This window comes from Phalacrocorax aristotelis, chromosome 4, assembly GCF_949628215.1.
Source record: "Phalacrocorax aristotelis chromosome 4, bGulAri2.1, whole genome shotgun sequence".
NCBI classification, from domain to species: domain Eukaryota; kingdom Metazoa; phylum Chordata; class Aves; order Suliformes; family Phalacrocoracidae; genus Phalacrocorax; species Phalacrocorax aristotelis.
The window spans coordinates 25,549,618-25,566,408 of NC_134279.1; the positions used below are offsets into that span (position 1 = coordinate 25,549,618).

The 16,791-nt window shown below is 40.0% G+C and overlaps 1 protein-coding gene across 1 annotated transcript in view; it reads right to left on the reverse strand.

The window, feature by feature from the left end:
• Positions 1-1,134: 1,134 nt before the first annotated feature.
• Positions 1,135-16,791, reverse strand: part of EGF (epidermal growth factor) — a 63,725-nt gene continuing 48,068 nt past the window's right edge. The window contains exons 22-25 of the mRNA XM_075090655.1: positions 14,059-14,223; positions 10,443-10,545; positions 6,977-7,079; positions 1,135-5,119 (exon numbers count right to left, since the gene is read on the reverse strand). Of these exons, the coding sequence (XP_074946756.1) occupies positions 4,893-5,119; positions 6,977-7,079; positions 10,443-10,545; positions 14,059-14,223 (598 nt within the window). The 3' untranslated portion in view covers positions 1,135-4,892. The remainder of the gene's footprint in view (positions 5,120-6,976; positions 7,080-10,442; positions 10,546-14,058; positions 14,224-16,791) is intronic.

Here is a 16,791-nt window from a genome sequence, read left to right on the forward strand (position 1 = left end):
ATTAAAACATGCATACTGTTCTGTAGACTGAATTCAGCACATAAAACTTCTTGGCTTTAATCAATGAAATGCCCAGAGCAGCACAAAAATTGCTGGGTCATGAAACTACAAAGCTATTAAACTGTTGTAGGGTTTGGTTTTGGTGTTGGTTTTTTTTTTTAATAAATCTCTTTTTAATATGGGCATGAGTAGCTAATTCTTTTATAAATTATTAAGTATTCTTTTCATTGTTTGCATTATATTAATACTTAGGGGACTTATTAAAGGACCAAGACTCCAGCTACTCTGTTTCCAGTAGCTGATCACATAAAAGTGAGCACATGGTATCTTTGACTTACTTTTAAAACCATTCCAAATTGGTTTGGATAAAGGCCATGTAGGTAAGGCCAATATTGCTACATGGACTGAAAACTGGCTGGCAGGCAGGATCGCATAACCCGTAATAAGCATATGGTAAGGGTCAGACTGATGGGGCCAGATTAGGGGTAATATGGACAAGGTTATTTGTGAACTGAAGCTCCTGGAAGTCATATGGTATAAATCTGAATGCTTGGGAAGGTAACAGTGTCGTGCAGCAGTGGGTGCGAGCAAAAACAAGGGTCTAGGACCCAGACTCTTAAAATTAATCCTGGACACATACCCTAACTTCTTACCTGGAAGAAAAGCAGCTGCCAGACTTGATCTATAAAGTGTAGAAATTCCTTCTAGGCTTTGGTTTAGCTTCTGCCTGTATCTAATAGAATGAAAGAGTCAGAACCATTTCCTCCAAAAGGACAGCAGGCAGGGAGAAGACATTTTGGTTGTAACACCGAGGCTTGAGGAGGAAGACATGATAGTGGCTAGGGTCCCAGTACAAAAGGGCTTCTGCATCTTTATAGATGATTATTGCAGCTGTTGCCTCAAAAGAGAAGTTCCAAAGCCTTGAAATTGCAGGATATTGAGGGCCCTGAGGCTGGATAGAAGGGACTAAGGCTTTTCACTAGTCTGAATCTAGTCCACCTCAGTACTGAGGAGTGCCTGAAAGTTAATCCCATGATGAATGGTCTTCACAAAGTTGGCTGTTCCTGGTCCACATCAAAACTGGCATTAAACAGCAGTCTCAGTAAAAGATCAGAGGAACATGAGCCAACTTAGGCTATCACCCTTGCAGATTGTGTTTGGGGTGCATTCCTGGGGCTCTGGGGGAGGTTTCTAATGCCACTAACATCTTTCCTTTTCACATGCACAGAGATAAAGATGGCAAGTTATCAAGGAGCGAAGCAATAACATCAAGTGTGTCCTGAAGACTAACTGAACAGCATAGGCATCACCCTGAAGTAACAAGAGATAAAATGACTCCCAATAAGACAGAAACACAATATACGTTAACAAGGCAGAGGCTTCCCCTAATCACATTCCAAATAATTTTTTTTTTTCCTAGAATTTTTTTAGAAATATTTTCATCCTGAAAGAGATTACCAGGATGGAAAATTTTTGCCTGAACAGATTAACTTCTGCAAAGCTGCAATTGACTGCAAAAGGAACTTAAAATGGGATGTGTCATGCATTCCTATGACTAGGAACCATTGCTTTGTCTATGTTCATTATGAATGTGCGTGAATTATTCCTCACTTGTTTACAATGAAAATATGGCTTTAGAGAATTGAGATGTCAATTTCAATAAAGTCAGGATTTATTAAACTGAGCAAACTCGTTTCTTCCTTTGCTCTTTAGAATTGCCCAAGAGTTTTCTCACTTTGGACTTGTCAAGGTTTTCTCCCCTATGTTTCTGAATTCCTCTTTTACAGCTTAATATAATACATGTTCATTTCATTTTTAAAAGTCAGAGAATACCAGTAGGATTTGAGGTTAATACTAAATTAGCTACATACCCAGAAAGTAATATAATTTTAAAAGTTGTTGGGGGACCTTTTTTGCATACCTGAAAAAAGTTTAGCCAAAAAACTTAGGATCCTCCAGGATTCAACCGTTTCACTTCAAAAGATCTGCATGTAAAGCCTCAGAATAACATCTTGGAGACCAGTTTGAAAGCTTACTGTGAAGCCATGGATAATATTTCTAGACAAACTAGTAACAACATTCATAACAGAGCCATTTAAATGTGCACAAAAAGGAGTATATGGATTCTACTGGCTTATGGGAATGTATAACTAAAATAATCAATAAAAACTTACCATATTCAAGCTGGGATCTACCTGCGAGCTGCAGAAGATAATCCTCATTAATATAGATTCTCTAAGCGGTGAAAGAAAAACCCATGCACATGCTGTACCAACACATTACACACTGTGGCTGTATGAAACCAATGGAGCTATCAACAAACATGACATGAAACCAGAATTTTGCATTCTCTTCTTTTAAAACAAGAGGGACACATGGGATATTTTTATTTTATTTTATAAATCAATAGCTTTATAAACATACAAATAAACCAAATATATTATATTTGTGTTGAAATATCATCTCAAGGTTTTACACTAAAAATTGAGTTTAGAGTTGAGTTTAGGAAAAATTTAAAACTCAAAACACCCCAATTACAAAGACGCATCAGCTCAATTTTTCTATCTTATTCTGTAAAGAACACTATCAAATTTAAAATTAGATCCTTAAACTGAAGGAAAACAAAACAAAACAAAAACCATGGGCTAGAACATGAAACTAATTTGTAAAGAGTCTGAAACACCTTTGTTTAGACAAGGTCCAAAGTTACAAATCTTTATTTCCTTTGAGTGGGGAAACTTCCAACTATATGTTGACTGTCATTCAACACAACACTTTGATTTTAAGCACACAAACATATTTCACCAGAGCTAATCAAAGTGCAGGGATCAAAGTTCTTTTACTGTCTAGCTCTCATGGAAATAAAATGCCTTACTGATTCAGGGCCTTTATAGCTGGACTCTTCCCATCAAAATACACAAGATCAATGATGAACTGTGAAAGACCAGGAAATCATTTAACAATGTTAATGAAATTAAATTATACTGAACCTAAAATATAATCTATCAAATACCCATGGTTCAACCCAGTAGGTGCCCTCTCCTGAACACAGTTTAGTATGCCGACACTCCTCAACCACTTCTCTTTCCATGGAAGCACCCTTGTTGCCATTCACACAAGAGAATACATCTTTGTTGCTACTGGTTCCAACTAACCTCTGGAAATGCCTATTTTACAAGTTTATTCTGAATTCAGAACTGATGTGATTAGAAAACAGACTCCGCAATTCAAAACCACTATCAAAAGTCACTTTAGAAGATAAAAATATTACAACTCTCTACACAACAGAGCATTATATTTATTGTAATTCATGCACCTTAGGCTCAATGTTCTCACTGTTTACACCAACCTAAATCAGAACTGACTCCACAGTTACTCAACTGTGTAACTGTTTTGGACAAGAGATAAAAGCTTTTCAATACTCTTTGCCACCATTGGCCTACAGACCTGGTAACCAAATTACAACATCCCGTACCTTCCTGGCAGGCTTCTAAAACACCAAAAAGCAGGATGGTAAGCACACAAATTAATAACATTTACCACTATTATCCAGCTAATGAATTACAAGGACCACGAGTGGTAGGCACCGTAGCAAAGTTTAAAGAAGGTGTTGGATAGTTATAGCAGTAGGCTTCAAAGACAGAGGACTGAGAGATCCTCTAGAATCAAAAATTTGTTAGTAATATAGCTGATTTCCATATATCTTCCAAAACCTTCTGAAAACAGCCTTAGGGAGTCAAGACCAGTGGTGCAAATCACTTGAGATGATAAACAACTAAACTACAACTGTATACAACAGAGCTTTATAAGTGAGTTAGTTCTTAGTAAATAACTGGAAGGGAACTGTAGCTGTTAGAAAGCCAGTTCCAAGAAAAATCGGTGGTGTTTTCCAGTTGATCCCGTGGAGTGTATCAGGCATCACAAACCAGTTATGCGGAAGTCAGTCCAAACTGAAGTGGCTTTTTGTTTGTCCCACTCCTCCCATTCTTTTGGAGCAGCAACTGGCTGGACTTCTTTCCTAAGTCCTCTATAATGGACCACCTTTTGCTGCCAGTCACGCTTCTGTGAGGCAAGGATAACTACAGTACATGCTTCCTCGCAGGGCTGAAAGCAGACTCAGGCCCACTGCCTCAGCCCAGAAACAATCCTGTAATGATCTGAAGGAGCAGTGTAGACTGGAAAATTTAATGGAAGATTCACTATTTCCCTCAAATGTTACCTGTCACTGAATAAAGGTGACCATCATTAGTACCATATGCTTATAAACCATCCTCCAGACCACCAAACCTGAGAAATGCAAGACCCCTTTTGGTGCTCACTTACAGAAGCAGATACAAGAATATCTCTGGTGAAGTCCAAGAAGTTACACTGGCCTGCCAGCAGTGCTAGGGAGAGTCTTAAAGTGTCCATTAACAATATTTTAATAAAAAGGTTCGTTTTTAACTCATTTTCCTCCATCATCTTCCATTCCAGTTTCTCTGTAGTTGTACTTGTGGCCCATTTTCTAGGCAGTTTTCTGGAGTCTGTGTATGTATGTGTAGAGACCACTACTTGCCATAGACTGCATTAGAAAATACTTATCTCTGACAAATCACCCACTAATCTGTTTTCCTCTCGGTGTCCTTTTAGCAGGCAGTTAAAGAAGTTAGCAGCGGTGATCCTTAAAGAGGATACTTATAGAGTACTCATTGCTAATACATTACTCACAATAATTCTTCCAAGCAGAGATGATAGGGAAGGAGAGACAAAGACTTCTCTGCTCTGTTTTGCCTTGTGTTTTTTTTCTAAAGTGGAGTTTAATGCAGAAGTGAGGGTTGCTTCAGTGTTTCATGAGTTCCCATTCTCTACTGATTTCTACCGTCCTCCTTTTCCCACTCAAACCCAGGCTGCTTCTAGTCTGGCTGCATCAGCAGGCTGGCTGGGGCAAGCTCGCAGGGCTCCTTTTCCAGCAGGGACTTGGGGTGGATGCTCCAGGGAGCCTGGGGAGGGCCCTTCGCCGCTCCCATGGGCTTGCACAATTTCTCACCAACAGGAACCTCTTGTCGACAGCCTTGTTCTTTCTCCTGTTCTTCTGCCAAAGTCTCTCCTGCTTTGTCATATGTTATAGGCTGTTCTTCCACTGGAGAAAATGGATATGTATTACTGAAAGCCATTTGAGAAGCTTCACAATAACTAACCTAAAAGAAAGCTAATGTCAGCTTTGAGAGAGGAAGGCTATGAAAGGAAGCATGGAACTGTGTTCAGAAAAGTATGAAATCAATTCATGTCAAAAGAACAAAAAATAAGGCAAAGTCAAGAACTTGCTTCAGATTTTAAGAAATGACTTGTCCTATGCAAATTTCATGGTTCTCTGTTTTAATGCACAAGAACAGGAAAATGCCTGCCCATGACAAGAAGACAACCTGCCTGGCAAAATTAAAGCCCTTTCTCCAAAGTCAAAAGATCTTAGAATTATTCACTGGCATGGTGTAAGAACTTTCTTTAACATGTTAGAAAAGACATCAGATTACTTACCGGTCTTGTTGCCTAAAATGTTTGAAACACTTTTGCTAAAATTTTCAACTAGGAAAAAATCAGACACCTCTCATGAGAAATTTCTGTTCCAATAGCTGCATCTGATAAAACTATAAATGAGAACAGAACCTCCTAATGGGAAACATCAGGCTTCCATCAATGGACAATACAGTTCTACACATGTTCACAATATTAGTCCAATGAAGTAAATGTGAGACATATTTTCTACTGATTAATAAAGTGACTTCCCAATATTTTGAAAATATTGCAAGATGTCTTCCCACTTGAGTATCCTCAAACATTTGTCTTTGCATATTTCTAAATGACTGATGCAAACTGGGTTCTCTAGTAACTTCTGTGGTTAGGAGGTATATATGGTAAACATGACAAATGGTTAAGGATATCAGTCTTTCTCCATCATTTCTCACCATCTGAGCAATTAGGAGATTCAGATGCCATCTCTAAGGCAGCATTTCCTAAAACTCAGAGTGGTCCAGCTGGTAACCTGTGGGCTGTGGAAGCCCACTGTTTACCTTTGTGCTGCCGGTGTGCCAGGGATGGGAGGCACATCTTCTTCATTCATCTCATCTTTGTTTAAGCACCAAACACTCCCCAAGCAGTCAAATAGCCTGTTTAACTCAAAAAGCAGAACTGTAGTTGCTGCCACAGGGCAAAAGCTTTCTGGGGAGACCTGGACTCCTCACACCAATGTAGTTATCCTGCCTGAATGAAAAAGGGCTGTCAAAGTATATCTTTCTGCAGACATACATTGCCCATCAGTATGATGGACATAACTCACTTGCTATGAAACAAGCCTTGAGAAAAGGAGGCTTAGAGGGGATCTCATCACCGTGTACCAGTACTTAAGGGGCAGCTACAAAGAAGATGGAGGCTCCCTTTTCACAAGGAGTCACATGGAGAGGACAAGGGGGAATGGCCACAAGTTGCTCTTGGGGAGATTCTAGTTGGACACGAGAGGGAAATTTTTCACAGCGAGAACAGTCACCCATTGGAATAATCTCCCCAGGGAAGTGGTTGACTCGGCCACGTTGGACACCTTCAAGAGTTGCCTGGACAGGGTGCTGGGCCATCTTGTCTAGACTGTGCTCTTCCTAGAAAGGTTGGACTAGGTGATCCCTGAGGTCCCTTCCAACCTGGGATTCTGGGATTCTGTGAAACCTGTGAAGTTCTATATAAATGCAAAACTATGATATTATTACTATCACGAGAAGCATTTGGCTTCTTATGAGTGTGAAAGCACTGTTGTAATTTCTCATTAATAATCTGCAAAGTGAAGGACTGAATGGTCTCTTCACAGCAATGCAGACATGGCTTCTGCTGTGCACAGCAGCTATAAGCAGGCCAGAAATACGATTTTGATTTCTCTGTCTCCTCTATCGGTTGCTGCTCCTGCTGCTACAAAGGTGAGGAGAGATCTAATAAGGAAGGAAATCCTACTCACCATACTCTGAAGGACAAGCAGGATGAGGATCTGTTGTCTCACACTCAATTAGATCAACCGCTTTAGTCTCCAGAGAACTGCTACGCTCCTTAACAACCGCAAACTGCAAATACATACAATATGCACAAAAATATACAGAGCCCAAATTAATATAAAATGAACTGGTTTTCTGAAACCCAAGAGGCAAACTAGAAGGGCCACACACTCCAACCACAGCAGGGGGGAAAAGGTCATCCTGGCTTCTGGGATGACCCTTCGCCTGCAGATAATTAAACATTTGAGTTGATGACAGCCCTGGTCTTTCTTTGGGAAGCGTGCAGTCCCAGTCTAGTAAAGAACTACCCATTCTCTTGCCTTGCAAATCAACCTTTCCAGTCGCAAAAACAAAAACAGATGAAAATCAACTCTCTCCATAGTACTGAGGGCCACTTTTAAAGTATTAGAGAGGCCTGCAGGAAACCCTGTCAGACACAGGGAAGGAAGTGAGTATCCCTTTCTGGCTCTTGGCATCACCTGGGGTGTGCGATTCCATCGTCTCATGGTGACAGTGGGAGTGACACCTTGGAAGCAGAAGATGGGACTTTCTGGGGGAACGTGCAGAAAAGACCGGGGGAAAACAGAAAAAAACACAGGTAGAGGAAAGCAATGTGCAGCACTGTGCTGAAATAGTATAGGGGGAAAGAGGGAAATCCAGTAAAAGGGGGATGTTTAAAGGGCAGAGACAGGGAAGAAAAGAAAATATCTCTAAATAAAATGTTCCAGCAGAAGGAATGACAGATTCAGTGGTCCAGGTGGATAATTGGTGGGTTTATGTGGACAGATCACAGATGTAGCAGGTGTGACTATTTAAGCATCAGTTCATTTACATAAAATCTCTAGGCTTACAGCTGCTAACCCACATGTGACAGACCCTGGAGGAGATTCCCCTACACACAGTTCTGCAAAATATCTTTGACTGTGCAAAGCAGAACACTTGCTGGATGAAAAGTCTCAGAATAGCATCAAAATCCAGGCATGTCCAGAAGTTTACCAAGGCTTACATAACCCTAGGAGAAACCTAGCCTGTTTTATGAACTCTAATACGAATTTGAAAAAATACCCAGGCATGCCCTCAGCTAAGCATAGCCTCACTTGGCAGAATAGAAGTAAGGGAAAAAATGTATTACATTTGTACAATTTATAGGTATAGTTTCTGTATCACGACACCTAGCATTTGATATGTGTGATAGGATAAAAGCTCATTATCCTCTACGTTAACATAGATGGGCAAGAACAAGAAAGTCTTTGCACTCCCTCTCCCAAGCCTCACAAATGAGCAGTAGCACTGTGGGCCACAAAAGGAGTGAATTTCATGAGCTCTTTATAGTACTGCATACACATCATCCAGTCCCCATATGAAGTCCTTCATTAGGATGTGTAATGCTGTGTAAATCAATAGCACCCAAAAACCTCTTCCAGTACCTGAAGAGTTGAGGAGCTATAGAGTTTTCTGTCCCAGATGTAGTATAATCTCTTTTTTTTTTTAACATAAAACTCCCCAATAATCCACTTTAAGTGAACAGTAGAAATGGACAACTTCCTGCTCCTTTTTGGCAGGTCTACAGTTTCTAACCTGAGTACATGCATGCATGAAACCCCAGTGAACTTAACACTCAATGGCTACATCAGCATAGAGAAAATGACAGGCATGAAGCCACAGGAATCCATTACTGTGTAAGCAGCAACAATTAGCAAAGGGTCAGTGACTTCCTGTTCCAGCTTGCAACAAGCCATTTGCAATAAATTACTTTATTAACGTATTTGATGTCTCCCAGTGCAAGAAGGCACTGGTCATTGACGACTAATATCAACTGTGGGGAAAACAGCAGGTGGGGACAGAGCTGATGAGCTGCAGGCCTCCAAGAGCATTGCTCCCAGGCAACAAGCTGTTCTCAGTCCCAACAAATGTTTCTGATTTTCCCAGCCTCAGATATTTTGCAAGCTGTAGTTTTTGTCTCTGCTGTGAACAAATGATGACATCACCATGATTCAGCACATTTGCTGACCAGTATCTGGAGGAACAAAGTGCTGGTAACAAAAGGTCCACAAGAGTATGCGGTAGACCAGCTACGGAGCAATATGTTGTAACCCAGGTCAAGTCAATTCAGTACTCCCAACATATGTTTGATGGTGTGTCTCGGTGGCTATCCACTCACAAATCCTGCCAGACACTCAATCTAAACCATTTGCGAGGCCTTCTTCAGGTTGATTAAAAATCCTTGGATTTGCACTATAAATACTCCATGATATTCAACCCCTCAAACAGACTCCCAAGGAGAACAAAAACAGCTTTTTCTGGACTCAAAGATTTGGAGCAGAGTCAAACTTCAGGCCATTTAAAGTCAAATGCTTTTGTGACCATGACTACTACGCACACGGTTCTTGTACCTTTCCAGCTACAGTTGGGCGTGCAAGGCTTTAAAACCTTACAGTAATACCTGTACTAGAAAAACACCTGTGCAGTTACCCCAGTAAAAAGGTGTGTGCTTCATGAGAGTTTATCACCAATCCTGTACAAGTATAAACTCTTCCAGTTGTTTTCTGCAGTGGCATAACTGTGCTTGTTTCAAACAGTGTATGCTGCTTAGCTAATGTGATGCTGCCTGGACAAGTACGGTGATATCTGCACTACAGCAGCTTACTCAGAGCTGAATGATACATGTGTGCACACAAGCTCTCAGCCTAAGTCATGTCATTTTGAGAAAGGAGTCTCAGACCGGGCACAGAACTAGCTACAGATAGCAATTACGTCACTTTTGCCAACTTCAAGTTTCAATTGCTATCACCCATCAGTATAATGCCATTTTGACACCAGTGAGAATCAGGTGCTTAGATCAGATCTTATGGGTCCAAGTTCTCTGATGCAACCTCAAAAACGCAACAGGACAGTACAACCAGATCATGATGGCATTTCTACCTACACCAGTGCAAAATCTGTATTTTATAGTCCCTCCCAAACGACCTGATAACATCCTGGTTGTTTTTCTTTACAAGGCAGCAGCCTCTAAAACAAAGACATTTAATTTCATCAACCCCCAAAATAAAGTTCAACATCTCATGTAGCACACACAATACTTGGCTTCTAAGAAGCCTTTTTTACAGAGGGCATGCTTTCCTGTGAAAATAACTCTGTGATATGCCATGTCATCACATTGCCATTTCCTTAATTTAGAACACAGTTCCCCAACCGTTGCGTTCAAAGCTAACAATAACACTAGCTAATGGTTGCAATACATCCAGGCAGCTGTGAACTTTGAGGGATAACAATGAGGTAAGATGAACTAGGGTTCACAGCAAAGCACTTGATGACTCTAGCAGTTACTTAATATATTTAAGATGTGAATTATTTGGTGGATAATCTCAAGTGGATCCCTAACACTCTTTGATCCTTCCTGCTTCCCTCTCCATTCCACATTAATATAGTTACCAGAGACTTGTTGCTGGTAGGTATCACGTTCTCATTGTCAGTGCAGCTGCTAGCATCTCTTATCGCTTCTGCATAAAGATTCTTCTTATACAAGTTTTGACTTCTGCAACAGAACAAAAGCTGAAACAAATTGTTTTGCTTTGGGAGGAACAGACGCTGATTCCTCCCACACATTGTTCTATAGGAATTTACAGAAGGGGCATATATTTTGTTTTCTTTCATTGGTTTGAAAGGGTGCGTTACTGCCAATTACCACACAGTGGTTAAAACAAACAGCTTGTCAGAAACAGAAGTAAGAAAGAAGTGAACAAATGTTTGTTCTAATGTGCCATCTGTAAAGGGTCATTCATTAGAAAAAACAATAAGCTTCATAATTTTAACTACCCCCTTCCATTATCATATATTATTCTATTTAAAATGATTCCTCTTATAAAGATTTAGGTTTCAGCCAATACAATAAACAGCATTTGTGAGTGAAGCTCAGAAATAAAAACCTGACTGTATTTTTGTGAACCATTGACAGTTACAATTATGAAAGTTGTTTCAGCATTCACCTGCATCATTTACGAAAAACAATTTCAGAAATTACTGTGAAATAAGATGAAAGCCTCAAAAAGCTTGGAACTAGGACATTTCCAGGAAAAAGCATGACCAGCAGAATTAGCTCAAGGGGAAAAAAAGGCAAGAGTACAACCTGGAGCTGGAAAAGGATTTGAATGATCAGCTCTAAGTGGCTAGTTCCATAAATTCAAAAATTATTATTTTTGCAGTTGAACAGCAAACACTTATAAAGCAGTATTAAAAGCCCATATAGGCCCCAACATAGAAAATATGGTCATAAGAAAAAGAACTCATTTTCACTGCTTGAGATCCAAATCATAACATCTTTACTGACTTAACATACACATTTTTTCTCCTCCTAGACATGAAGTTACAAAATTAATGTCACACTCTTCATATTTCAGAATTCTCAAGTTATAACATCTTTTTATTTGATCTATCTTAAATGAAATTTAATAGATGTACCAAAGAAAATAGGAATTTTCCATTTATTTCTGTATCACATTCATATAGTAACTGGGAAAGTGTATCTGCCATAATTAACATATGTTGCTCCTTCATAAAAATACAATGTAAATTAAATTTGCTTTTTGCTAGAAAAGAGAAAGACCTGTCTCTACCATGGATTTTCTCCCCAGAATCTCTATACCATGTTTCTGTATATTCAAACATTTAAAGAAAAAAAGTAATTGTCTTTAGTAGAGGATACGGCTGGGACTGCTAATACGAAATCAAATAGCTGTCAGATCTCAGGGTATATCCACAGAGCAGAATGCTGAGAAATAAGGTAAATTAGTCCATTTTTCCTGACACTGTGGCAAGGCTGCTGTTCATGTTTAGTCACCTGGATGTGCCTGTTCGGCATTGCGGCTCGTAGCACTGACAAACCTCAAGCCTGTTACTCAAGAATTATAAAAGCCATTGCACAGAGCTCACACACAGGCACAGTCCTCAGCAGGATACCCCACTCAGGAGGATCACTAATTCTATGTCTTACTTTATGGCATGCAGAGTAACAGATGCCAGATGGACTTGGCGGGCATGGGAGTCTTCGTGTGTGACTAAGCATGAGCAGGCAAGGCAGTGAACTGGAGTTGACCGAGCATGGGCAAGAGGCCAAGAATTCCTCAATCCTAATCCCAGTCCTACTGTCAATTTTTGCATGGCTTTGGCCTTTGAGGTAGAGGGACTGTGAGTGTTAAATCTGTGATTCAGATTTTTTTGTTGTTGTTGTTGGAAAAGAGCTGTTTCCTTGCTTCCCTAAGAAGATAGGAAACTTGGCATACTATACAGTCAGACTACATAAACCCAACATTAAGAATAACACAATGCTCTTCAGCAGACCACAGTCATTGAACAAACCAACACAATACATTGATATTCCTGCCCTCCAGTTCACACATTTTTCAGATTGGCAGGTGTAGATCTCCATCTTAATTTCCTCCAATTGAAAGGAGATCGTTGCCTCCATTTTACAGGGGAAGGAACAGGACCATTACAGACTTAATCAGTACATTTCAAAATACAGTAGATTATGTGAAAAAGCAGTATAGCAATTTCAACCCAAATACTGGTTTCCAGACTTGAGTTAAATAGGGATCTTAGGTCAGTGGTTTCATTTTGATCTAGTTAGGCTAGTAACAGCTGCATTGCAAATTCAGTCAAGTATGTAATTGAAAACTTGTTGTTGGGCTAAATAGTTATATTGATCAAAAGCATTTGGCAAGAAAGAAAGGTAAAGCAGGGAGAAATGAAAAAAAGAGACAGGAAAGGAAGAGAATTAATATCTTCACATCTTAAAACCAGACATATTCTGGCTATTTTTCATTACAGTGTATATGAAATATATGGGAAATACAAGAACCTCACAATTTGTCTGTTCTGTATGTATCATTCCACTGATTAGCTTCTGAATCCCAGGTCATGAGAACAAACTAAGCTGCACTTAGCTTTAATTCTGGACCTCTACGATTAGTTAATAGAAAATAAGATACATGGGAGCTTCTTTACTTTTATGGACTAACTGTGCTAGGAACCCTTAAATAAGAATAGAAAATATTGGCTTCTGTAGCTAACTTCTTTTGTAGCTTAACTTTTTTATACCTAGAGGAGTCTAATTTAAAAATCAACCTGAACTACTAGCAAAACCCCTGCACACGGAGGGCAGGTCAGCACACAGCAGGAGACTCTTGATTTGGCTTTACTGCTTTTTTGTTTGTTTACTTTTAAATATAAACATACATTTAAATGAGAGCCTATGACAACAGTTATCTGCCAAGGTCATGGCCAAAAGACTCTAACTTATTAAATGCTGAATACTTTCCAGTCCAAGGGACATTGATGACATTTAAGTTCACATCAGACTGGGTTCTTAAGTAGTGACCGTAGGAATTCTCTTTGCCATGAGAAGAATCCCAAAGCTGCACAATTCACTACAGCCATGGAAAATGCCAGGGAGTACTTTTACAACAGATGTGCCTTAGGCTCACATCCCTGATTTTACTCTTTCTATTGCCAGGAAGACTGCTTTCTTGTTCACTGCTGAAGGCATCACTGTGGAAGTTTGCTATTGGAAGGTTAGTACGCTGCTTTTCCCAATGGTAAGGAAACTTCCAGGTGCCACTCTACACAGAAAGGGAAGCAAAACGAAGCTAATGGGATAGCTAGTAGAGAAGAGCCAAACCATACCATGACAGTTTCAGACATCTAGAGCTCCTAAGGGAAACCCAGGAAGCAGTAAATAGCATGCTACCAAACAGAGCTCTCATCAATACAAATTATTGCTCCTCTTCAAACCTAAAAAGTTGTATTCTTCTTCCCCCCAGACACATGTCACTCACTAACACCAACGTGAGTACTGCAGGCAAGGGACATGCCAGAACTTTTGAAGTATTCATAGATCTAATTACTGAAAAGCAAAAGGGTAGCAAGGACGATATGGCGATTTCCACCAGCTGAGGAACAGATCATATTCTTTGCCACGAGCTCTCTCTGAAAGTCAGCAGCACCTCGGGCCCTGTGCTACACGTTCACAGTGCATGCTTGGAAGCAGTACCTGTGGCAGTAGGCGGCCAGGGACCCCAGCAGGAGCAGGAGGACCAGCACTGCTATGCATACTGCGATGGTGATGTTCCGCATCTTCACCCGCTCGGCGTGCTGCTGCTCCCACCACTCTAGATCGCTGTACTGGCACCGCTCCCCGACATAGCCTGTCACACAGCTGCCAAAAGGAAGTGAGCACACCTTGTAACTGGTGGTGGAGGAAAACCCCTGGATCATCACTTCAGTCACTTTGTGTATTGATTTAGCATTGGCAACCAACATGGAAATATCTACTCATATTTAGTAGTGGTGAAGACAAAATGACTTTAAAGGAATGGCTGTCAAAACCTGCAGAATTCAATATTGAAAGATTTTTTTACTGTAAAGCTATAGAATTATACAGTGAGAGCATAATTTTCAGATTCCAATGGGTAAATATAGAAAAATAGAAAAAATAATTTTCTCTTAAATCTTGCTGTGTGATTATTTTTCCCTAAGTTTTTCCATTTAACTCTTTCCAGCAATAAGCTTCCCTTTCTTTGAAATAGGCAATATAGGACTTATACTTTCAGAGTGATTTGCTTAAGGGAATCAAATTTTAATCTGAATCCTTACTTCAAAATAAAAGATGAATGAAATTTTTTTTTTTAAAAAAAGAACAAACTTGTATCGTTTAGAAATATTTTCATGATTTAGTTTTAATAGAAGCTGCTTCTGTAGGCAGATTTTGTTTATTTCTTTGGTTTTACTGCTGTAAAACCCAACACAGAAATATCTTATCAGTGCATGAAACCCTCAAATCAAAATTACTAGGAAGTGATAAATAAATCAAAAAGAATCTCAGCCTAGTTTTACTATCCAAGGTGAGAGACATAAAAAGGAAATAATAAGCATAAAAAATTAAAAGTCTACTCAATTCATAACAGTCTCTCAGCAGCGTAGGTTCAAATCCTCCTCACAATTCTTATTGGTCTAGTTTTACTGAAGTCAAATGAGCAAAACAAGCAGGATTTGACTTGCAGAAGTTTTTACCTAATGTTCTGAGAACATTATATCAGCATTCTTTATTAAATCAGACACAAGCACCCTCATTCTGTCCCCAATTAGAATGCATATATGTTGGAAGGCAGAAAAATGCTGATTTTTAATGTAAGATCACAATAAATTCCAAGCAAGCTAGCATAACTACTTTCTAGTGTAAGAGCTTTTATTACTTAAAATACAAATCACTTTCGGTACGTGATTTTTGCTATGTAACATTTTTCCAAGACTTCGTTCTGGTATTTATTACAGCCTACGTGAATGAATGCTGCCATCTAGTGGGAATTCAGCAAAATTCAGGAAGATCCACACAAATCCTGGCCCCCAGGAACACGGCTGAGCACCGTTGCTCCTTAATTTTTTAAATGGATTCCACTTCCAGCACTGAAGGATATGTACATTTGGGTTCTTATTATGCACTAACACCTAAAAAATAGAAGAATAAAAGATGTGCTTCAATTTGAAAGTTCTGCAGTTCTGGACTCTTCAGCCTCAATCGGAGAAACTCAATGAGATGGAAAAAGATAGTTTTCAATGCCTATGAAATTTACAGTAAAAATTCATAACAAATACCAGAGATGAACATGACTCTATCTCCTGTAATGGCTTTGCCCAAGGGCTTTGCTGAGCTTAGGAAGCCCACGGCACAAAGCATCCACTTCATTCCCATGTAGGTACACGAGATACATTCTTTTTATATTCCTGCAGGTACAGAGGTTTGTAGGCAGGGGAGACCACTCATATTTAAAAATAAGAAAGCCTAGGATGTGACAGTGCTTGCAGGTGTGGCCTTGTACAGAGGTTCCTGCAGTGCAGTACAAGCAATATCTGGGGGAATGGTGGGTCAAAGAGACCCTTTAGCACAAAGATTGTTCTCCTCGCTCCAGGGTTATACCGGGGCCACCTGAGTTAGACACAGGGGGAGATTTGCCTGTTACAGAAGAGCATCCATCCCCTGCACAAGTCCTTTCTTACCAGGTGACCCCACAGTCAGGGGTGCATGGTCCTCTCCCATGGACTCCCAGACCCCAGGGGAGGAGGCCAGCATTGGATTTGTCCCACTGTAAACACTTTAAAGCTTGATTTTGAACGCATATATAACACAGATTCAGATATAACCAAGGCACACAATTTAAATTCAGCACTAAAGATTTCAAAGAAATTATTACCCCATGGGACTAGACTGTCACCTTGACCAGGCCAAGGCTGACTTCTGGAAATATGAGATTCTTTTTGCTTTTATCAGTAACTGTATTTGGGGAACTGGGAATTAGGCTTCACAAAAGTACCTACAGGAGAAAGAAGGTCTCATTTTTGAGGTCTCATCACTACTCTTCCTGTTTTTAAGAGGACCATCATGTTGTACCCTTTGTGCCAGGGACAAAGACTCTTCAAACTCTGAGGGAAGGTGCTGACACCAGACTTCTCCTCCCTGGACCCAGTCAGAGAAGACAAGACAGGGGTGTCCTCTTCCATTGGGGGAAGTGAGTGCTACACATGAACAGCAAGGCCAACAGGGAGATACAAGTCAGCACGATATGTACAGGGGAGTCAGCAAGCACCTCTTTCATAAAGCTATGAGCACTGAGTCATTTAACAACTTACCTCACCTTTCCAAAGCAAAGAATGGAGAGTTTAGGGACCAAACCCAATCCTACTATTAATTTCAATGGGTCTGAATGGAGTGACCACTTACATAAACTTA